The 21,565-nt window shown below is 65.8% G+C and overlaps 3 protein-coding genes across 8 annotated transcripts; 1 reads left to right on the plus strand and 2 right to left on the minus strand.

Annotated features, from left to right (window-relative positions):
* Positions 1-42: 42 nt before the first annotated feature.
* ASIC3 (acid sensing ion channel subunit 3) lies at positions 43-8,594 on the minus strand. The gene is made up of 11 exons (XM_034069443.1): positions 8,040-8,594; positions 3,680-3,830; positions 3,480-3,607; positions 2,638-2,788; positions 2,484-2,540; positions 2,035-2,188; positions 1,384-1,475; positions 1,215-1,294; positions 1,073-1,144; positions 817-869; positions 43-270 (listed from the first exon to the last, which is right to left on the minus strand). The coding sequence occupies exons 1-11, from the start codon at positions 8,592-8,594 to the stop codon at positions 192-194; spliced, it is 1,572 nt and encodes a 523-aa protein (XP_033925334.1). The 3' UTR covers positions 43-191.
* Positions 8,595-9,646: 1,052 nt separating this feature from the next.
* Positions 9,647-14,349, minus strand: ABCB8 (ATP binding cassette subfamily B member 8). The gene is made up of 16 exons (XM_034068462.1): positions 14,241-14,349; positions 13,476-13,764; positions 12,831-12,986; positions 12,650-12,744; positions 12,458-12,563; positions 12,202-12,363; positions 12,034-12,119; positions 11,859-11,956; positions 11,669-11,774; positions 11,544-11,577; positions 11,328-11,464; positions 11,156-11,250; positions 10,810-10,943; positions 10,514-10,661; positions 9,899-10,149; positions 9,647-9,809 (listed from the first exon to the last, which is right to left on the minus strand). The coding sequence occupies exons 1-16, from the start codon at positions 14,333-14,335 to the stop codon at positions 9,729-9,731; spliced, it is 2,073 nt and encodes a 690-aa protein (XP_033924353.1). The 5' UTR covers positions 14,336-14,349; the 3' UTR covers positions 9,647-9,728.
* A 109-nt stretch (positions 14,350-14,458) lies between these two features.
* ATG9B (autophagy related 9B) lies at positions 14,459-21,498 on the plus strand. 6 transcript variants are annotated; one of them, XM_034068446.1, is made up of 16 exons: positions 14,881-15,860; positions 16,175-16,227; positions 17,158-17,272; positions 17,404-17,447; positions 17,598-17,662; positions 17,760-17,924; positions 18,002-18,143; positions 18,216-18,964; positions 19,058-19,211; positions 19,280-19,459; positions 19,555-19,800; positions 19,882-20,099; positions 20,216-20,318; positions 20,674-20,764; positions 20,911-21,032; positions 21,134-21,498. In XM_034068446.1, the coding sequence occupies exons 3-15, from the start codon at positions 17,173-17,175 to the stop codon at positions 21,015-21,017; spliced, it is 2,364 nt and encodes a 787-aa protein (XP_033924337.1). In that variant the 5' UTR covers positions 14,881-15,860; positions 16,175-16,227; positions 17,158-17,172; the 3' UTR covers positions 21,018-21,032; positions 21,134-21,498. The 6 variants fall into 6 exon arrangements, with proteins under 6 accessions (XP_033924330.1, XP_033924337.1, XP_033924324.1 ...); XM_034068439.1 differs by lacking the exons at positions 14,881-15,860; positions 16,175-16,227 and adding an exon at positions 14,459-14,829; XM_034068433.1 differs by lacking the exon at positions 16,175-16,227.
* The last annotated feature ends 67 nt before the right edge of the window (positions 21,499-21,565 follow it).

A 21,565-nucleotide genomic window follows, 5' to 3' on the forward strand; every position in this document is an offset into this window, starting at 1 on the left:
ATGGGAGTAGGACCGGGGGGGCCCCGCCACCCCAGCCCCCTGCAAGCCCTTCGTGGGGGGAGCAGCCGTGGGCCCGGAGCCAGCCCCGCAGCCCCGTGGGGTGCCCCAGTGGCAGTGGGGACCCCCCCAGTCCCCCGTCCCGGCCGGGGGTGCGGGGCCAGGCCGTCAGCAGGCGAACTCCTCGAAGGGGCCTAGAGCCGGGTGACGAGGTAGCATGTTCGGGGCGAAGGTGAGACTGTCCGTGTGGCAGCGCAGGGGGGCACAGGCGCCCTGGGGACAGGACAGGAGGGGTGGTTGGGGGCAGCCTGGGGTACACGCAGTCACTCCCCCAACCCCATCATCCTGCAGTCACCATACTTCTTCCACTGTGTTTGGCTCTGCCCCATTCCCCTTCCCCATGCAATTCTCAGGCCCCCAGTATCTGGGGGTCCCTCTTGTCCTATAGCGTCCCAGTGGGGGTGATGTAATGGCCCCTTGCCAGGCCAGTCTGGCTCTGCGGGGCTCTGATCGGGGGGACCCGGGGGCACAGTGCTGGGGAGTGATGCATGAGGATGGGAGCGGAGCTGGTGAGGGGGTTGACCCCCATAACCGGCTCTGGGAATGATGCCGAGAAAAGCCTGGGATGGAGTGAAGGGGGATGTGGACCCTCGGGGCCCACCTGCAGGGGAATTTGGGGGTTGCATCCTTCTTGCTATGCCTCAGCCAGGGACCCTCATTACCCTCCCTGGGGGAGCAGCCCCATGGCTCCCCATGCTGGCAGTGCCAGGTTTGGGGCTCAGCGATGCTGTCTCCCTGGTGTGGACCTGGGATGTCTACCTGGGCCCCGGAGGGAGCGGGACAGCGGGACTGCCCGGGACTGCTGGGTGCTCCTGCCAGGCCGTGGGGTGCAGGACAGACGGGCGGATGGACAGACGGACAGAGAGGAGCGAATGAGTGCACAGGGTCCGAGCAGGAGATGGTGCCGGTCCCGGGCGGGATGAGGCCGAGCAGCAGATGGGTGGGATGCGGTGCAAGGCCCCCCCCTTGCCGGCTGTGCCAGGGGAGGGGGGTTGGGGGGCTGTGGGGGGGTTACCAGGGTGCTGCTGTCACTCCTGGGGGTCTTCTTCTTCTCCTTGTAAAAGCTGAGGAGTTTGTCCCGGAAGACCTGGGGAAGGCAGGTCAGAGCTCCCGGCTGTGGGGCAGGCGTGGGGCAGGGGGAGCTGGGGGGTGCTCACCTCGTACAGGTAGTCAAAGATCTCCAGGATGGTGAGGAGGCTGGCGCCGATGAAGAGCCCCATCTGCCCCCCGATATCACCTGGGCAGGGGGGTGGCATTAGATAGGGGCTGCCCCCCTGAACGCTCCCCCCACACACACACCTGTCCCCAGTCTCCCCGGTCCCTCACCCAGCAGCCCAGCCACCTCGTACGCCTTCTTCTGCTCGATCATCTCATAGTTCAGGGCCTCAAAGAAGATGTCCAGCACCAGCACGTTGTCCCTGGCGGAGACAGATGGGGCTGGGATGGACGGCCAGATGTGTCATGAGGCAGCAAACCCAGCTGGGGGGCTCTGGGGGGCTGCACTGTGCTATGGTGGGATGAGGCAGACGGGTCTGCCCTGCCCTGGGCTGGCACAAAGACATTCTATGGCATGCCGTGCTGTGCCATGCTGTGTCTTGCCATGCCATGCCATGCTTTGCTGTGCTGTGCTATGCTGCGTTGCGTTGAGCTGTGCTGGTTCACTTATGCTGGGGGATGCTGCATGGCCATGCTGCGCTGTATCACACCATCATTGAATCATAGAATCAGCTTGGTTGGAAAAGACCATCGGATCCATCGTTACCCCAGGACTGCCAAGTCCACCACTAATCCATGTCACTGAGGGCCTCACCTACACGGTTTGTGAACACTTCCAGAGGCGGGGATGCTGTCATGCCATGCCAGTTCATGTCTGCTGAGGCATGCCCTGTGGCTGTGCCATGCTGTATGACCCCGTCAGGCCATGCTGTGCCACGTGCTGCTGGCTCTGCGGTCCAGCGCAGCGGTGGTGGCACTCACGCGATGTACTGCTCCGTCTTGTTGAACTTCTTGGCCAGGTACCTGGCGGAGGCCTTGCTGGGGATCTTCACCATGGAGAGCTCTTTGCCATAGCGCACCATGGCGCAGGGTGTGCGGCAGGCACAGTAATCGCTGTCCTTCTTCACCAGGAAGTCTGGGGGGGACGCGGGTGGGACGGGGACCACCGGGATCGTGTGGCCATGACATCCACCCAAGTGGGGCTGGGCTGCTTGGAGGCCAAAGCCCCATGGTGGCGGGTGCCGGTGGCACGTGTGGGGTCTGAGCAGGCAAGGACGGGCACAGGGACACTGGTGCCACATTCACAGTGATGGAGCCTGGCAGGGGGTGGGGGGTCCCAGGGGTGATGCTGGGGGTGTCAGGGGATGGTGGTGCCCAGGGTCTGAGCCGGGATGCAGGGTAGTTGAGGGCAGGGTGTCCCCGGTACGTACCCAGTGCGGGGTCAGCGCACTCCTTGTACTGCTCCGGGGTGCAGACGTTGGCGTTGCCTGCGGGGAAGGCGGCGGTCGCAGGGGCAGGAGGGTCTCCCCACCGTCCCGGCCCTGCAGCAGCCGCCCACCGGCTCCAGCCCCGGCCCCGGCTCACCCGGCATGTGCACCATGCGGCAGTTGCAGTTCTCGGCCAGGTAGCGGGTCTCGCAGTCCAGGCGGCAGGCGGTGATGCTGTAGTTGGTGAAGAAGTCGGACTCGATGGGGGTGGCCTTGCAGTCCCCCCACGGCGGGGGCAGGTACACCAGCTGCCAGCCCTCGGCTAAGGAAAACACGGTGTCCAGGATGTCCCCGGTGTCCCACCCACCGTGGTGCCCGTCCATTGGGAAGAGCTCATCCCATGCAGCCAGGGCTTGGGGCTTACCCCACTCCCAGCCCTGCCCCTCTTTGCTGGGCACCAGGATGGGTTTCATGGCCAGTGTCACTGCACACAGCGGGAGGGAAGGATGCAGGTGAGGGCTGGTACATGGCACCAGGCAAGACCCCAGTGGTCCCCATCATGGCCAGCAGAGCTGTTCTGTGGCTGGTGTGGGTGCGCGCTTGGTGAGGCACCAGCAGGGCCCAGCACAGCACCCACTGGTGCCAAGGGCCACATTCCCAGCTGCCTGCACTGCAAGCGCCGGCACACATGGAGACACCCACTCCAGGCACCTAAATTTAGGTGTCTGGCTGCGTGGGCTGGATGACGCCCCCGCTGACAGTCTGTTCAGCAGGAGATGGGGGGGTCACTGCTGAGCCAGTGCTTGCGGCAGCACCATGGGGCTGCCCCACACCGTGCCACAGTGCTTCTGGCTATTGAGGCGGCAGAGCTGCTGCACTGGTGGTGTGGTACCCACCATGCGGCACAGCTCAGCATAGGATGTCCAGTGGGGATGGCTGTGGTTGTGCCGGCACTGCCCGAGCCATAGGGTGGCTGTGCCATTGCCATGCATGGGATACCCGCTGCTGCTGGCAGGACACGAAGGTCTGGAAGCCGGGTGCTACACCAAAGCCCAGCTGGTCAATGAAGGGGGGCTCCTCCTGGCTGTGGATCTGCACCTTCACCCCTGCCTCGTAGGAGGTCTCATCTGCAAGGCAGGGCAGGTGTCAGGGGTGTGGGGTGGTGGTGGGGCCGCGGGCAGGGCTGGGGGTTCCCTCACCCGTGTCCCCCCAGACAGGCAGGTATTCCTCCTGCTGCACGTTGAGCATCAGCTCCAGGCCGTTCCCCGCGCCGCCCTGCAGCGTGGTCAGCACCTCCCGGCCCGGGCCCCCCGAGTTGAAGGTGTAACACTTGCCGAGGCGCGTGAAGATCTGTGGGGACACGGCTGGAGACTCAGCATCCGCCATGGGGCTGCCCATGGGATAGCAGCATTGGGGTGCTGGGGAGAGGAGCTGGGCCCTGTCTGTCCTGCACTGACTGAGCTGGAGTGGGGGGCAGCACCCAGCGATCCAGCCCAGTTCCAAGGCAAGAGCCCAGGCAGAACCCCAGCACCCCCTCAGTCCATGTGCAGAGGAGGAGCTGGCGCATCCACCCCTCCAGCACAGGGCTGTGGGTTGAGCTGTGGGGCAGCCACTGCTGTCCCTGCTCCAGCGTGGTTTCATTGGATTTGCCAGGCCCAACACCCTTCAGGGTTCCCCTGACCACCATGTCCTGCCTCACATCCTGCCTCACAGGCTCCCAGTGGTCCCCATGGCAGAGAAAGAGACCCTCTCCAGCCCCATCAGGCAGGATGCAGGACCCCAACCCCTGGGAAGGCACCTGCAGCCCCTGCCTGACTGCCCCACCTCTTCCCACAGCCCCCCAGCATGGAGAAAGCCCCCACTGGCCTCTGTGGATGCTTGGCAGGGAGCACAGACCAGCCAACATGACACCCTCACCCCCTGCCCCACAGCCACTGCACTGAGGCAGCTTCTCCAAGCCCCTGGAGGTAGGGGACAGTAGGGTGGGCAGGCACTGTGCCCCCTTCCCACCACTGCCCCACAGCCAACCATGCCATAGCCACAACCCATGGCCCCACAGAGTGCACACAACCCATTGTCCCACAGCTTGTGCAACCCCGCAGCCGACCACACTGCAGTCTGCACGTCCCACGGCCCCAAAACCTGCTCAGCTCTGGGGTCCTGCCCAAGCCCTGCCCAGGGCAGAGTCAGCCGTGGTGGTGGCCATGGCCATGGCAGCAGCACTCACGGTGGTGAAGTTCTCGGGGCCGCAGTCCCGGCCACGGAAGCGGCAGCGCAGCAGCATCTCATGGATGGGGTGCCCGGCGCGCTGGTAGAAGGCGCCCAGGTCGTAGCTCTTGCTGGGGAAGAAGCCGTCGAGGTTTGGGGTCCGCCCCAGTGCATGCAAGTAGCGGGGGAAGTCCTCGGTCCCCACCGCCAGCAGGTCCCCCCCCAGCCAGAACAGGTCATTGAGGGTGAGCTGGGAGCGCCGGATGCGGTTGTAGTTGCAGAGGGTGATGGCGGGGAAGATGAGGACGCGGCTCTGAGCCTCGTCCAGCGCGGTGATGCGGGGGTATGCGGCATAGTGCCGGACCCGCTGCCCTGCCTGCAGCAGGAAGGTGCCCAGAGAGGCCAGGAAGGCGCCGGCCCAGAGCAGGCGTCGCGGTGCCGGTGCCCCAGGCACAAAGATGCGCCCCAGCCCATGCAGGGTGCAGGAGCGGGCGAAGGATGTGAAGGTGGCTGCCTCCTGTGCCCCAGCACCGGGTCCTGGCGGCTCCGCAGCCATGGCGGCCTGTCCTGACATCCTGCTGCTGCTCTGCAGGGGGATTGGGTTTCAGCTCGGCAGCAGGGACATGGGGTGGCGGGGGACACGTGAGCGGCAAGGGTGAGAGCCAGGACCGGGGTTGGCTTAGCCACAGCAGGAGAGGGCGTCATCCACACCGTCATCCCACCGGGACACAAGGGCCTGCCCTGCGCCAGCCCCACAGAGCCACCAAGTACCGGCACCCACAGACAGGGACCAGCACCCATAGCCACTCACACCAGCACCTACAGGCAGAGATCCCAGCACCCACAGCCATGGACTTCAGCACTTAAATATCCCCAGGGACCAATGCCCATAGCAAGGGACCACCCACAGCCGGTGACCTCAGAGCCCAAACCCCCCAGCACCCTCAGCACCCAGAGCCCCCCAGCGTGACCCTGAGCTGAGCAACCCTGAGCTGCTCCCCCAGAAGCGCCCAGCCCTGCAGTCCCTTCTCCTCCAGGTATGTATGGGGCATTTCCCACCCCATAACCAGACCCCCACTTCCTCTGGCCTCCCCCTCACACCCTGGGGCAGAGCCATCCCATGCCCCCATTTAACAGAGGGGCTGCCTCGATGTGCAGGGTGAGGGGGGGACTGCAGCCATAGCCCCCATTCCTATAACTGACTCATGACCTGGGGGGGAGAACAGGGGGGACCCATAAATGCCCCATGGCATCCTGGCCCACCTGCCATGGGGTGTCCCCATGGGGTGTGGTGTCCCACCCATCTTGCCCCATGAAAGGGGGGGGATGCTGCTGTGGCAACGGATTGCTCCCAAAAAGGGGAGCCGTTGCCATGGCAACGCGCTGTCCAAGGAGGAAGGGGGGGGCGACTGCCATGGCAACGGCTGCCCGGCACAGGGATGTGCTGTGGGCCGGTGGCTGGCGGTGGAGGGGACAACAGGAAGGACACGGCGGGGACAGGGACACAGCCACAGCACTGCCAGCAATCCTGCTCCCCACATGTGGGGTACCCCATTATCAGGGCCCCTCTGGCCCTGCTCCCTATAGATCCTGTCCCCACACCCAGAACCCTCCTGTCCCCGAGTACCCCTTGCTCCTGGGCTCCCAGCCTGCCCCATCCCTGCAGGTGCTGGGGGGCACAACTGAGGGCACAGACCCACCTTGCATGCCCTGGCTTTGCATACCCCCCCCATACAACACCAGAGGCACCCCATGGCTGAGGCCACGTGCGCAGCCCCAGAGCCCAGTGCCACCAGACAGGACGTGGCGGCAGGAGCTGCCGGCTCAGCGCTGAGTCCCGGGCAGTGGATCATAATCCCTGACTAAACCCTGGCATTAGCTCCATCCCTTTCACCGGCAAAGTTGCAGCGCATGCAGCCAGAGGCAGGGCTGGGCCTCCCTGGGGCCCGCGTGTGCCAGGGCGGCCGCGGCTGCTCGGGCAGAAGTTTCTCCCCACAGCCTGTCATGTGGCACATGTGGGCAGAGCCCAGCAGCATCCACAACCCCGGGGGCAGCGGGAGCAGTGCAGCACGTGGATCATCGGCACGGGAATGGAGACGGGCGCCCGCACAACCCCGGGGCAGGGAACAGTTGGCTCACACTCCCCAGTGAGACGCTGGCTCTCAGGCTGCAGCAAGCCGCTGTGTGCCACCCTGGGGAACCGCAACCCTCACACAGAGTCGCACCCCTCAACCGCAGGGGCATCACCAGAGCTGCTCCGGCAAAGGGCCCATGGAGCTGCTGCCCAAGGGATGCTTTTCAACCGAGGAATTAATTTTCCCAAGGAAAATTGATTTTGCGCACTAAGAGGCTTAAGCTGCCTGTAATTGCTGTTGTGATAGCACAGCCACGGTGCCGGGGACAGGGACTGAGCAGAGCCGTGCGTGGCCGGCGCAGGCAGCACAGCTCCCACAGCACACCGCTTCCCGGTGCTGCCGCAGCACAGACGTGCCCATCCTGCCCGCACCAACACCCTGCCTGCACCACCTCCCTGCCTGTCCCTCACCACCCGGGTGGGCCCAGCACAGGTTGCACACGGATGAGGTTTGCTGAGTGAGCCGATTGCGGGGCCAGGGTGCCCTGTGCCCACCCAGCGCTGCATGGGGCAGGGAAGGTACCTCCTCCTTTGGCCACCCTGCTGCCCACACTGCACAGGGACGTGGCAGTGCTGCTCCCCCCACTGTGCTCTGGCAGCTTTCCGCAGCCCAGGAGACACAGCTTGGTGCTGTGCGGCCTCACTGGCACACTGCTGGGGCACAGCAGGGGTGGTGAGAGGACACAGGCACTGGTGATTGGAGCAGAACAAGCGCAGCCCCCAAGAGCAGTTGGGAATGCTGGGGACAGCACAGGGCTGGGTGGCTGCTGGGGGACAGCTCAGCACAGGGGACCCCTGCCCATGCCCACGCAGTTGTTTGGGGCTGGCACAGGGGCAGCGGGGCCATGGGATGAACCTATGAGCAACCTGCACCCACCAGCATCCCATTCCCAAGTGGATGCTCACAGGCAGAGCCACCCAGCCCGGTGCAGGCCTCCAGCACAGCACGGCTCCTGCCTGGGCACTTTTCCCAGCAGCCTGGCACCCCTGCAGCGAGCATGGGGTGGTGACACCCCTGCCTGGCAGCCGGCCTGCCACAGCACGTGGGGAGGCGGGCAGGGGCTGATGTGCTGCCGGTGGCCAGATGTACTGGCAGGAGGGTTCTGGGTTCATCCATGGGCACTGTGGCAGCCCCAGCAGCGCCAGTGCCCAACCCTGGCAGGACACCCGCATCCATGTGCGGTCACCTCTACCCAGGCACCGTGTCCGGCACTCACCACGGTGAAGTTGTGTGCGGTGCAGTTGACGCCGCGGAAGGAGCACTGCAGCAGCATGTCGGACAGGTCATGACCCGTGCGGTTGTAGAACTCAGCCATGCTGAAGGGCTTCGCCTTGAAGTTCTTGAAGTTGGCCTTGTCACGCAGGGCGGCCAGCACGTGGGGCTCGGCCAGCTGCGGGTTGCTGATCTCGTAGCGGTCGTTGAGCAGTGCCAGCAGCTCGCCCACGTGGTACATGTCGTTGCGGGTGATCTTGGAGAAGCGGAACTCGTTGAGGTTGCAGATGGTGATGGCCGGGAAGGTGAGGTTGTGGGCAGCCACCTCGTCCAGCTTGGTGACGTGGGGGTAGGTGAGGAAGTAGGCGACACGCTCGGCGCACACCAGCAGCAGCAGCCCCAGTGAGCCCAGGAAGAAAGCGCCCCACAGCACGCGGCGCAGCGACACGGCCCCGTAGGCGAAGACGTGGCTGATGCCGTGCAGCGAGGAGCTGTGGGCGAAGGCCCGCAGGCTGGAGAACCCCTCGCCCTCCCCGCTGCCCTCCGAGCCCGACCTCATCCTGCCACTGGGCCTCCGCGCTCCCCACCACCCTCAGCCCCCCGGTCGCCCCATCGCCACGCTGGGCTCAGGGTGCTGTGGGCAGGGTGGGCAAGGGATAGCAGGCAGGGGATGGTTGGCAGGCAGCAGATGGCAGACAGGGGATGGTGAGGAGGGGATGGGAGAGAGAGGATGGGAGGCAGGGGATGGGAGCGAGGGGAAGGCGAAGCTGGGCTGGGTGAGCGGGAAGGACGGGCAAGGCAGGACCGGCCCCTCCCCTCCCCGCACTTGCCGGTGCCGCGGAGCCACCGGTCAGCGCAGCCCCATCTCTCGCCCGGTCCCCGGCCCCATCCCCGTTCCCGGCTCCGCTCCCGCTGCCGCGGCGCAGCCGCTGCCGCTGCCCGTCTGCGGCCGCCCCCGCCCCTCCCGCGGCGGCTCCACCCGCCGCCGCCCCCAGCGAGCACGGGTGGGGGGCGCGGAGCCGGCCCCGCCGCTGCCCCTGGGCCCGGATCCCCGCCGGGACCGGCACCGCAGGAGCCCCCCGGGCCGTGCTGGGCCCCCCCCCCCGGCAGCTGCAGAGTGGGCCCGGCCGGTATCCCTGCCAGCAGCGGCGGGGCCCGGTGACCGGGATGTGGGGGAGGGATCAGCAGGCAGGTCCCTCCCTCCCCGGGGGGCCTAGGACACTCCCCCCATCCCGAGGGGCGATGCAAGGGTCTCCCCCATCCCCGGTGTCATGCACTGGGCTCCCAACAGAGAAGGTCATACACAAAGGGGTTCCCACGCACAGAAGGTGACAAAGGGGTCTCTCTAAACTGAGGGGCAACACAGGGCAATCTCCACCCCAGGGGATCATGAAGGGGTTCCCTCTACTCTGGGGGGTGATGCAGGAAGTGACTCTCCACCCCACGGCAAGACACAAGGGACCCGGACCCTGAAGGGTGACACAAAGAACCTCCAACCCAGATGGGGTCACACAGGGGGCCCCCATCCCATAGGGGTACCTCCCCTGCTGCCCAGCCTGGTCTGGTTTGGTCCTCTCCCAGCACTGTACTACAGAGCACAGCCCCAGCAGCCACTTTACACCCCTCGTTTATTGGGGAGCACCAGGGGGGCACCCCAGGAGCGGGTGTGCCCTCCCCAGGCCCTGCCTCACGCTCAGTACCCGTCCTTGGTCTGCCTGCGGATGAGCTCGGCATAGAGCCCGCCTCGTCGCAACAGCTCCTCATGGGTCCCTGCCTGTGGGGACAGTGGAGATTGTGTCACCCAGGGGGCTGTGCACCCCCTTCCCCACACACCCACCCCACATCCCCCCTCATACCCCTCACCTCAGCCACCCGTCCCTGTGCCAGCACCACGATGAGGTCAGCCCCGCGGATGGTGCTGAGGCGGTGGGCGATGAGCAGCACGGTACGGCCTGAGGCAGCTCGGTCCAGAGCCTGCTGCACCACCTTCTCTGACTGGGCATCCAGGGCGCTTGTGGCCTCATCCAGGATGAGGACAGCAGGGTCCTTCAGCAGGGCCCGGGCAATGGCAACGCGCTGCTTCTGACCCCCAGAGAGGGCCACTCCGCGCTCGCCTGACGGCACAACCAAGGATGCCCTCAGTGACATGGGTTAGTGGTGGACTTGGCAGTGCTGGGGTAATGACTGGACCTGATGATCTTGAATGTATTTTCTGATGCAGTTGATTCTATGATGGAGCCATGCTGGCTGGGAGATGACCCACCGCAAGGATGGGAGCAGAAGGGCACAGCCATGCTCCCACACCAAGCCCAGGACCCCCAGGAATGTGCTCAACCACATCCTCCCCATGGGCAGCCCAGCACAGCCTTGTGCCAGCAATAACCATCAGCCAATGTCCCTGAGGGAACTTCAGCCACCTTAGCGAGGGTCTCGTGCTCTGGGTTTCATCTGTCCCACGTCACCCAACCCAGCACATACCCACAACGGTGTTGTAGCCCTCGGGGAAGCTGCGGATGAAGTCGTCAGCATTGGCGAGCTGTGCTGCAGCATACACCTCGGCATCAGAAGCTCCCGGCTTCCCAAAGCGGATGTTCTCCATGATGGTTGTTCCAAAGAGCACCGGCTCCTGTGGCAGCATCCAGCCACTCAGCATGGAGCCCCGGATGGGGCCACCTTCCACCCCTCCTCTGGGAACAATGAGGGCTCAGGGGGTCCCATCCTGTGCCTGGGGGAAGCAGCCCACAGCAGCCCAATGGCTGACAGCAGCCCCACACCTGGCTGATGAAGCCGATGACCTGCCCTCGCAGCCAGGAGGGGTCCAGGGAGGAGATGTCATGGCCATCTAGGGTGATGGTGCCCTGTGTGGGCTCATAGAACCGCTCCAGCAGTGCTGCCACTGTTGACTTCCCTGTGGAGAGGAGCCCCTAGCCCCATGGCACTCCCAGCCATGTGCCCCCATGACCCCAGCATCACAGAGAGCTGCTGGATGGTGGGGGGCATGTTGGCCAGTTCTCACTTCCTGGCACCCACTGGGCAGCAGGATGCACTCAGGGACCAGTGAGAGGCTGATCTGGCACCTCTGGGCTGCTGGGAGAGCAAGGGTCTTGGCCAGGCCAGTACCTCCTCCAGATGGTCCCACGATGGCTACGGTTTTGCAGGGCGGCAGGGTGAGGGTGAAGTCCTGCAGGACCAGGTAGCCAGGGCGGGTGGGATAGCTGTGGGGAGAGGAGTGGGGCGATGTGGCAGCATGGTGCCAGCCCCTGCCTACAGAGGGGTCTGGGAGGGCACTTACCTAAAGGAGACATGGTGGAAGCAGATGTGGCCGAGCAGAGAGTGGCTGGGGATGGACTTCCCACCCCGCAGCGCCACGCTGGGCTCCAGTGTCAGCAGCTCGAAGACGCGGGCACCGGCGCTCAGCCCTCGCACCACCTGCAGGGATGGCAGTGGGAACATTCCCAGTCCTGGCTCCACAGCCCTGGAGGGCAGTGGGACCCCCCCCGCCACCTACCTGCCCCAGCAGGATGGAGATGTTGGCCATGGACCTGCAGTGCACAGGAGGAGAGGCCGAGCTCAGGGCTGAGTCATGGGTATGCCGGGTGCCAGGGGTGCTGGCATGCCCGACCCTTCCCTGACCTTTGCACCGTCTGCGAGGCCACCAGGAAGGACATGAGGTCACCCGGTGAGAGCTCGTCCCCAGCCATCAAGGAGCCACCCACGAAGATGGTTCCCAGGATGATGCCTGTAGGATGCAGGGTAAAGATGGGACCTGAAGGGGTTCCTGCCCCATGGCACCTCCATGTCGCACCCCATGGCAAACACTCACCGTTGAGTGCCAGGTTGGAGAGCCCTTGGAAGGCGGCAATGCCCAGCCCCAGCCGCTCGTTCAGCCAGCCAGCACGGTCCACCTCAGCACAGTACAGCCTGCAGGCAGGGATGAGGCTGAACCCCCCTGCACCCACACTGCCCTCACAAGGCAGGAGCCCCTGCCACTCCCTTACCCTGCCTGCCGGTCCTCCATGGCAAAGGCACGCACGGTCCGGACGTTTCCCAGTGCCTCGTCTGCCACCCCGGTTGCCTTAGCCACCTGCAGCAGAGGGATGAAGAGGGTGAGCAGGGGAGGACACCCCCTGCTCCAGCCCTGGTGGGGTGGGTAAGTACAGGGTTACCTGCTCCTGTGCCCGGCGGGAGAGGCTGCGGAGGAAGGCCCCAATGAGAGCCCCGGTGCCCACCAGCACAGGCAGTGCCACGAGCAGGAGGCCGGTGAGCTTGGGTGAGAGCAGGTAGAGCGAGACGAAGCAGCCGGCTGTCTGTGTGCTGCTGCGCAGGCCCTGGGGATGGGAGCAGGCAGGAGTGGGTGCTGGGGCCAGGGGGACTTGGGGGGCAAGGTTGTTAAGGGTTGGTACCACCGGATGCTGGCTTCACCTGTGAGATGGCCAGCTTGAAGGAGGACTTGAACTCCTGGATGTCGGCCGTCAGCCGGTTCACCAGCTGCCCTGTTCGGTTGGCGTCAAAGAACGCTACATCCTGCCTGACGGATGGTGGGCAGTGGGCTTGGGTGGTGGATTGATGTCCCCCTGTGCACCCCAGCCCCTGCTGCCCCGTGGGGTGTCTTACTGGAGCAGGGACGTGAAGAGCGCCTTGCGCATGCTGCCAGCCACCTGCTCCCCGACCCGTGCCAGCAGCGCGATGTACCCAAAAGTCAGCAGCCCCTGAGGAGGAGAGGGGCTTGGAGGAGCATGGAGAGAGAGGGGATGTCTCCACAATCCCCTGCCCAGCTCAGGGTGCTAGCACCCACCTGCAGGCAGTAGACAGCGAGCAGGCGCAGGGCTGGGCGCCGGACCTCCTGCAGGTAACTGGAGATGTGGCCGCGGGCGCAGTGGGCCACCACATTCACCAGCTGCCCCAGCAGCACCGGGATGCGGACATTGAGCAGGGCTGCGCCCAGAGCCAGCTGTGGACACAGGGGGCGTCATACCATGGCACGGGAATGGCAGATGTCACACCACAGCATAGGGATGGCAGGCATCATAGCATCACAGAATGGTTTGTGTTGGAAAGGACTGTAGATCATCCAGTTCCAAGCCACCTCACTCTAGACCATGCTGCTCACGGCTCTGTTCAAACCTGGCCTTGAACACTGCCACAGATGGAGCATTCATAACTTCTTTGGGCAACCTATTTCAGTGCCTCACCTCCCTCACAATAAAGAACTTCTTCATTGCATCTAAACTGAACTTCCGCTGTGTTTAAGTTTGAACCCATTACCCCTTGCCCCATCACTACAGCCCCTTGTGAAGCATCTGTCTCCTGCATACTGTGTCACGTTGTGGCACAGTAACAGCAGGTGTCACACCATCATATGGGGACAGCAGGCACCACGCCATGGCACAGGGACAGTGGGGACAGGAGAAACCACAGCCGCCCACCTGCCCCTGCTTACCACCACTGCTGCAGAGAGGACCAAGAGCTGCGGACGCAGGAAGGTCCAGAACACTGGCCAGTTGAACGTGGGCTCCGGCCGGGGCTGCACAGGCTCAGGGACTGCAGGCACGGTGGGGCCAACAGGGACGGTGGCCTCCTGGCAGCGTGCAGCTGTGCCCAGCAAGCCAAGCACCACACAGCCTGCAGCAGGGCCAACCAGGAGCAGGCAGCGTGGGGCTGGCAGCATGGTGCTGGAGGGCGGTGGAGGTGGGCTGACCAGCCCAGGGCGGACCCCTCCATACCTGAAACTGGGGAGAGCAGTGAGCACAGGGTGCCCGAATCAGGGGCCAGCCCCGGGGGGATGGGGGTCTTGAACAAGAGCCATGTCCTCACACGGCACAGGCAGTCCACCCATGCCATCCCGGGCTGTCCCAGGGCAGGGGACACCCTCATTTCCTCCCAGTGCTCCCGGTGTCCCCACTCGCGGGCTCCCCCCAGATAACCACCAGCACTCAGACCCATCAAACTCTCCCCCTGGTCCCACCCCCCAGCGTCTGGGATCCTCCCTCCCCTTCCCGACCCCAGCCCTGCACCCCCCGGGAACCCCGATCTTCCCGCACCCCGATATTCCGCAACCTCAGACCCCGGACTTCCCCCCCGCACCCTGAAGGGAAGTCCGGGGTGTCCACGGCCCCCCCAAAGGGACCCAGGGGTCCGTACTGCCCCCGCCCCTCCTCGAGCGGTCCCGGCCCCCGGTGGCCCCCGGCCCTGGGCTCCCCGATACCTGCGCCCCGGGCCGGGGAGGGGCCGCAGCGCAGGGAGGACCGAGCGGAGCCTGGGCCGAGCGCCGACCGCCCGCAGCAGAAGCGGCACCAGCATGGCGGGCAGGGGCGGACCCGGGGCGGGCAGGGGCGGACCCGGGGCGGGCGGTACCGACAGCGGCGGGAGGAGCCTCAGCACCGCGGCCCGGGCCCTGCGCCGGCCCCGACTTGCACCGACCCCTCGGTCCCCCCGACCCCATACTCTGACCCCTTTTAACCCCAGTGCCTTCAACTTCGTTCTCCCCGAAGCCTCCTCCGGCACCGCGGGACCGCCGGGGCCCTCGCTGCTCCCAGGGCCCCGCTCCGGGAGTCGGGGCCCTGCACCAGGACCCGGAACCCTGCACCCAGACCCCGAACAGGACCGGGCTCCGACCCCGCTCCCCGCGGCGGGGGACCCCGCCGCTGAGTGCTTCTTTCTCCCCCCGCCCCGGTGCCGGTGCGGCCATGCACAGCGGGGGGACGCGGTCCTGGTCCCGCTCCCGGGGCAGGCGAGGGGCTAGGTGAGAGCCCGACACCGGCATCGCTGGGACTGTGCCAGCACCGAGCGGCTAGGTGAGCTGGGACAGGGATACGGGTGGGCAATGGTGGCCGGGGCGTAAAGCGCCGGGGCCGGGGGTCACCAGGGCCGGGGACACGGGAGAGCCGGCTACAGCGTGTCCCCAGAAGGTGGTCGTGTCCCGGATCCCCTCGTACGGGTCATCCTGTTCCTTCTCGCTGACACCAGGACTCCCCCATGGCCGTGCGTGATCTAGCTGGGGCCACCGGCTGCCGGTGCCCCACTTGGGGCTGTCCCCACAGGGTCACCGGGGTGCCCATGTCCCCCTGTGTGGGCCCGTGGGGTGCGGGTGACACTCTGTGCATGACACCCCTGGATGATAGGTCGTGTCCGTGCGGGGTGTGTGCCACCACGGCGTGTGTCACCGCGGGGCTGTCATACTGCCTGTGTCCCCATGAGGGTGTCCGTGTCCCTGCGGGGCCGTGGGGTCCCTGTGTGACACATGTACGGGAACATGGGGCTCGTGTGTCCTCGCAGCGGTTGCCGGGACGCTTGCCAGGGCCGGTCTGTCCCCACGGGTGTCTGTGTCCCCCGGGGAGCGTGGGGGACCCTGGGCTGCCCTCCCCTGCCCGCAGGTCCCCCCATGACCCTCGGTCCCCGGCTGTTTACCCCGCTCGGGCTATTTTCGGTCAGCCCGGCCGCACGGGTATTTTTGGCCGCCCGGTGCGGGGCACGTGGGGCCAGGGCCGTGTCGGCGTCACCGGCCGGGACACCCGATCCCGGGGGACACGGTGGCTCTGTCCCCAACGGGGAATTGCACAGGGCCGGGGGTCAGCGCGGGGGACGGTGTGTCCGGTGGCACCGAGGTCTCGCCCGGCCGCGGCAGCGTTCCTGCTGCTGAATCACCGCCCCGGGGCTCCGGGACTCCTTCGTGCCCGCGGCCCCGCCGTACTGGCCCCGGTGCCGTGAGTCAGGCCCCGGCAGCGCCCGCGGTGGGGAGGGGCCGGACGGCATCACCTGGCCGGGTGCTGGCACCGGCCACGGGAGGGGACGCGGGTGACGGCTGCGGGAGCACCGGCCGGTCACGGTAAGGGGAGGGCACCGAGGATGGGCGGGGGGGTCCCATCCTGCCCCAAGGAGTTGGCAGTCCCCTGTCCCAAGGGTACTGGGGTCCTGTCCTACCCTATGGAGCTGAGCGTCTCATCCTGCCCTGAGGGTCCAAGGGTCCCATTCTTCCCTGAGGGGTGTGAGTCCCATCCAGTCGCACAGGGAGAAGGATCCTGTCCTGCCCTGAGACTCCAGCAGTCCTGTCCCAAGGTGCCAGGAGGACTGTCCTTCCCTGGGGAGGTGAGGGTCCTGTCCTGACTAAGGGGATGGGGGTCCTGTCTTTCCCTTCCCAAGGGGCTGAGAGTCCCATCCTGCCCTAAGGATCCAGGGCTCCTGTCTTTTCTCAGGTAGGGTTGGTGTCCCATTCTGCCCCAAGGGAGCTGGGGTCCTGTCCTTCCCTAATGGGCTGGGAGTCCCATCCTTCTCCAAGGGACTTGTTCCTGGGAATGTGTCATCCCAGGGAGCTGGGACTTCTGTTCCAGAGGTTTGGGCTCCCTCTTACCCCAAGGCCCAGGGGTCTTGTCCCTCCCCAGAGGGCTTGTGGTCCTTTCCTCCCTGGACTCGAAGGTCCCCAGGGCATTAAAAGGCCACCAGGGCTCGAGAACTGGGCCTAAGCTTGATCCTGTATCCTGGCTGCTGCCCTGGTTCTGGGATGCTCACTGCCCCATGGTACTGGCCCCAGGGTGGGCTCTGAGGGGAGAGGGTCTGTGGGGATGGGGGTCCACGGGGAGGGGACTCCATGAAGATGGAGGTCTGTGGGCAGGGATCTCCATGGGGATGAAGATCTGTGGAGAGGGGTCTCCATGGTGATGGTGGTCCTTAGGGAGAGGGGGTCTCTGAGGATGGGGGTCCACTCCACCCGGATGGGGGGGTATGGCAGCATGACCTGAGGCTGCACGTAGGGTGAAGGGGGGGGTCTCTGCGAGGCTGCACAAGGGGTCCCCCTGGGCAGCTCTGCCCCAGTGCCAGGGGGGCACGTTCTGGCACTGGCAGTGCCCCAGCCGGTGGGACGGGCCAGGTGGCGTTGCCGTGCCTGGGGCCGTGTCCGTGACCTCGGTGCGGGAGGCCAGCTCAGGCCACCCGAATTCGGGGCACGTGGGTGGCTCAGCGTGACCTCGTCGGCATTTCCGGTTGCCGACCTCGGGGCAGACAGCTCACCCCGGCTCGCCCTGTGCCCCACGGCAGGGCTCTGGCTGCCCCACGCCCCATGGGGCTCCCTGCAGCCACATGGGGGTCCCAGGGCCACGGCAGTGGGTGCTGATGAGTGTCCCTGGCAGGCGTCACGGCAGGCGATGGCGGAGCAGGGGGAGTACCACCGCCTGGAGGACTTAGAGGAGGATTCACCCCCGGGCGAGGAGGACCTGCTGGTGCACGTCACCGAGGGGCTGCAAGGTAGCAGAGGGCCGGGCCCTGCCCCACAGCCCTCTGGCTGGTCACAGCATGGGGAGTGTGGGTCCCAGGCTGGGGTGCCCCAGGGTGCCGTGGCGCTGGCTCAGCCCCTGCTGTTTTTCTCTCCCTGACAGACTCCTGGCACCACATCAAGAACCTGGATAATTTCTTCACCAAGATATCCTTGCAGGGCCCCTGCCTGGCTGCGGCCCAGCCCTTCCTGCGCCAGCACCTCAGTGGGGGGTGGGGGGACCCCGGTGCTGGGGAAGAGGTGCAGGGGGGTTGGGGTCCAGCAACCCAGGCACATGCTCCTTAATGCAGCCCCAACATCTACCACTTCCACCAGAAGAATGGCTTTGCCTGCATGATGCTGTCCGATGTCTTTGAGCTGGTGTAAGTGCCAGTAGGACCCCCACCCATGGTGCCATACGGTGCTGTATGGTGCCGTGCTGTGGGTTGAGGGGCTGTGCTGACCCCCTGCCACCCCCAGGCAGTTCCTGTTCGTGGTCACCTTCTCCACCTTCCTGCTGTGCTGTGTGGAGTACGATGTTCTCTTTGCCAACCGGCCTCTCAACCACACTGGTGGGACAGCCCCTGACCGCAGCAAGGTGACGCTGCCCGATGCCATCCTGCCTGCCCCACAGTGTGCCCAGAGGTGAGGAGTGGGGCTGATGCAGCCACACAGGGCTCCCAGCACTGCCAGATCCCTGCCTGACACATGTCCCCTGCCAGGATCAGGGCCAGCGGCTGGATCATCTTCCTGCTGGTGATGGCGGCTGCATTCTGGCTGTACCGGCTGGTGAAGGTGCTATGCAGCCTCCTGAGCTACTGGGAGATCCGCACCTTCTACATCAAAGCCCTCAACATCCCCTCGGTGAGCAGTGGGGATGGTGGGTCTGTGCCATGCCAAACCGTGCTGGTGCCAATCAGTGTGTCCTTGGTGCAGGAGGGGCTGTGCAACTACAGCTGGCAGGAGGTGCAGGCACGGCTGATCTCGCTGCAGCGCCAGCAGCAGATGTGCGTGCACAAGCGGGAGCTGACGGAGCTGGACATCTACCACCGCATCCTGCGCTTCAAGAACTACACGGTGGCCATGGTCAACAAGTCGCTGCTGCCCGTCCGCTTCCACGTGCCTCTGCTGGGCCCCATCGTCTTCCTCACCCAGGGCCTCAAGTACAACCTGGAGCTGCTCCTCTTCTGGGGCCCCGGCTCCCTCTTCCAGAACAAGTGGAGCCTGCGGCCACAGTGCAAGCGTGCAGGCGCACGCCGGGAGCTGGCCCAGCGCCTGGCACGCACCATGGTGCTGGTGGGGCTGGCCAACCTGCTGCTCTGCCCCTGCGTGCTGGTTTGGCAGCTCCTCTATGCCTTCTTCAGCTACGCCGAGGTCATCAAGCGGGAGCCGGGCAGCCTGGGCGCCCGCCGCTGGTCCCTCTATGGCCGACACTACCTGCGGCACTTCAACGAGCTCAACCACGAGCTGCAGGCCCGGCTGAGCCGCGGGTACAAGCCAGCCACCAAGTACATGAACTCCTTCACCAGCCCGCTGCTCACCGTGCTGGCCAAGAACATCGGCTTCTTCGCTGGCTCCATCCTGGCCGTGCTCATCGTCCTGACCGTCTATGATGAGGACGTGCTCACGGTGCAGCACATCCTCACTGCCATTACACTGCTGGGGCTCGTGGTCACGGTGGCCAGGTGAGTGTGCTGGGCTGTGCTGTGTGGTGGCGGTGGGCACAGGGGGATGTGGGGTGGTTGAGCGGGAGATGGGACGCCTGCCCTTGCCCACAGGTCCTTCATCCCGGACGAGCACACGGTGTGGTGTCCGGAGCAGCTCCTGCAGCGTGTCCTGGCCCACATCCACTACATGCCTGACCACTGGCAGGGCAATGCCAGCCGGTCGGAGACGCGCAGTGAGATGGCACAGCTCTTCCAGTACAAGGCGGTGAGCGTGGGCATGGCTGGGTGGTGGGACCGCCCCTTGACCCCCCCTGACACCCTTGTTGCCTGCAGGTCTTCATCCTGGAGGAGCTGCTGAGCCCCATCCTCACCCCGCTCATCCTCATCTTTGCCCTGCCCTCCCGTGCCCTGGACATTGTTGACTTCTTCCGCAACTTCACGGTGGAGGTGGTTGGGGTTGGTGACATCTGCTCCTTCGCCCAGCTTGACATCCGCAATCATGGCAATCCCCAGGTGGGGTGTCCTGGGGCTTCGGTCTCCCAGGGTGTGGTGTGCTGTGGGACTGGGGGTCCCGGCCATAGTGACCCCACTCACCCCCTGCCCCACAGTGGCTGTCAGCTGGGCAGACAGAGGCCTCCGTGTACCAGCAAGCGGAGAACGGGAAGACAGAGCTGTCGCTGATGCACTTCGCCATCACCAACCCGCGCTGGCAGCCGCCACCGCAGAGTGAGCTGTTCCTCAGCCAGCTGAAGGAGAAGGTGCAGCAGGACGCAGCCGCCGCACCGCCTGCCCAGCGCATCCTCGCTGAGGGGCCGCTGGGCACATCCCTCCTCTCCGAGGACTCAGCAGCAGCAGTGAGTGGGACAGGCACAGGGGTTGCAGAGGGATCCGGGGGTCTCTAGCGGGCACTACCCTGATGCCTGTCTCCTCCACAGCCCGATGGTTTGCTGGCCAGTGTCCTGGCCCGGCCCATCTTCTCTGCCAGCGGGCTGGTGTCCTGGGACCGGCGCTTCACACAGCCCTGCAGCACCGCCAGCGCCGCCGCCAGCGTCCTGGCATCCCTGGCATCCTCCCTGCCTGGACCGGTCCGTGGCCCTGCCACCGACAGCCCTGGCTGCCACAGTGACCGCCGGCTCCCTGAGGAGAGGTCCTGGTGATGGCAGGGGCTTGGGGAGCTCTGCACCCCCTGGGTGGTGCTGGGGGTGATGGAGGAGGTTTGGGATGGGGTGGTGTAGCAGGGCCTCATGTGCTCTCTGGCACTGCTTGCAGCCTGTTCCTGAGCGAGTCGCGGCTGCGCAGCCTGAGCCGCTCGGCACTGATCACCGAAGTGGCCTCGGCCGAGATGAGCCTCCATGCCATCTACCTGCATGAGGTACAGCCCCCAGCAGCCACCTGCCCGCACCCCTGCCTTTATCTCTGCCCGTATCCCTGCCCTCATCCCTGTGCATGTTGTTGGGTGTGGCTGCACCCATCCGGGTGCTCTGCCCTTGCCTTCTGCCCACCACCCCCATGGGTCTTGCCTGCTCCTGGTATTAGTCCCCAGTCCCTTGTCCCCAGTCCTATGGCCCCATAGGAAACCAGCTTCCCATGATGGGGGGCTCTGACCATCTCTATGGGGGTTTGACTGCCTCCGTGGGGGCTCTGACCACCATGACAGGGGGCTCTGCTGTGATGGGGGGATCTGACCACTATGAGGGGGCCTCTGACCACCTCTTCCACCCTTCCAGCTTCACCAGCAGCAGCAGCAGGGCCCTGGGCCCCAGGCTGTAGGGGTGTGGATGGCCACGGGGGCACCCAAGCCGCCCTCCATGACCGCAGGTGAGCATCTCACTGGGGGTCCCAGGGGACTGGGGATGTGTGCTCACTCCTGTCTTCCCTGGGCCTGAGCCCCAGGATGGGGCAGCTGTAGGGTCCTGAGGGCTGGGACCCTAAGCAGGGGTGGCTCTGACCTCCCTGTGCCCCAGGCTCGGCTGCCAGGGCCTCACAGGCTCAACACCGGGAGATGCCGCTGGGTGGCTGGGCTGAGGAAGAGGAAGAAGAGGAAGAGGAGGAAGAGCAGTTGACAACCTAGCTGGCCTCAGCTTCGGTGGGTGAGGGCATGGCGTGGCCACAGAGGGTCAGTGACCACCCCTGTGTGCCAGCATCTCCGGTTCTGTGGTCACTGCTGATGGCCCATTTCCTCTGCAGGGTTCTGGGCGTGCTGAGAGCTCTCGGTGCTGCCGGGCACGGTGCCGGGAGAGCTGCCGGGAGGTGCTGGCTGGCAGCAGAGAACTCGCCGCTGCCCACCCCGCTGCCTGGGGTCCGGCCAGCCCTGCCTGGGCACAGAGCCTTGCTGCTGGCCCTGCCATGGCACAGGGGCCAGGGGTGCTGCTGGGGCAGCCAGCCCCTGAGGTGCTATATTTATGGGGGGGCACAGGGGGCCTGGGCTGCCCCTTACCAGGGCTGGTGCCATCCCTGGTCCTGCTGCCTGCCCAGGCTGCTGCTCCCCACAATGTCCTGCTCCAGGCACTGGGCACATCAACCTGCCATGGGAAATAAAGGTTTACAGAGGGGCTGTGCCAGTGGTGACTGTGCCAGGAGCCAGTGGGAGGCTTGGGGCCACGCCAGGGTATGTGGGGC

The sequence above is a fragment of the Melopsittacus undulatus genome, chromosome 1 (genome assembly GCF_012275295.1).
Source record: "Melopsittacus undulatus isolate bMelUnd1 chromosome 1, bMelUnd1.mat.Z, whole genome shotgun sequence".
NCBI classification, from domain to species: Eukaryota; Metazoa; Chordata; class Aves; order Psittaciformes; family Psittaculidae; genus Melopsittacus; species Melopsittacus undulatus.

Bases quoted from the DNA above. Each gene is read 5' to 3' on its own strand.
- ASIC3 (XM_034069443.1), bottom strand. From the start codon at position 8,594: ATGAGGTCGGGCTCGGAGGGCAGCGGGGAGGGCGAGGGGTTCTCCAGC. The intron at 3,608-3,679 runs GTGAGGGAACCC...CCTGCCTTGCAG, and splicing joins GCCTGTCTGGGGGGACACGG to ATGAGACCTCCTACGAGGCA. The intron at 271-816 runs GTAGACATCCCA...TCCTGTCCCCAG, and splicing joins CCGCTCCCTCCGGGGCCCAG to GGCGCCTGTGCCCCCCTGCG.
- ABCB8 (XM_034068462.1), bottom strand. From the start codon at position 14,335: ATGCTGGTGCCGCTTCTGCTGCGGGCGGTCGGCGCTCGGCCCAGGCTC. The intron at 11,465-11,543 runs GTAGGTGGCGGG...CCATCCCTGCAG, and splicing joins TCTCCATCCTGCTGGGGCAG to GTGGTGCGAGGGCTGAGCGC. The intron at 10,150-10,513 runs GTATGTGCTGGG...TTGTGCCGTCAG, and splicing joins GGGCTACAACACCGTTGTGG to GCGAGCGCGGAGTGGCCCTC.
- ATG9B (XM_034068439.1), top strand. From the start codon at position 17,173: ATGGCGGAGCAGGGGGAGTACCACCGCCTGGAGGACTTAGAGGAGGAT. The intron at 18,144-18,215 runs GTGAGCAGTGGG...TCCTTGGTGCAG, and splicing joins AAGCCCTCAACATCCCCTCG to GAGGGGCTGTGCAACTACAG. The intron at 20,765-20,910 runs GTGAGCATCTCA...CCTGTGCCCCAG, and splicing joins GCCGCCCTCCATGACCGCAG to GCTCGGCTGCCAGGGCCTCA.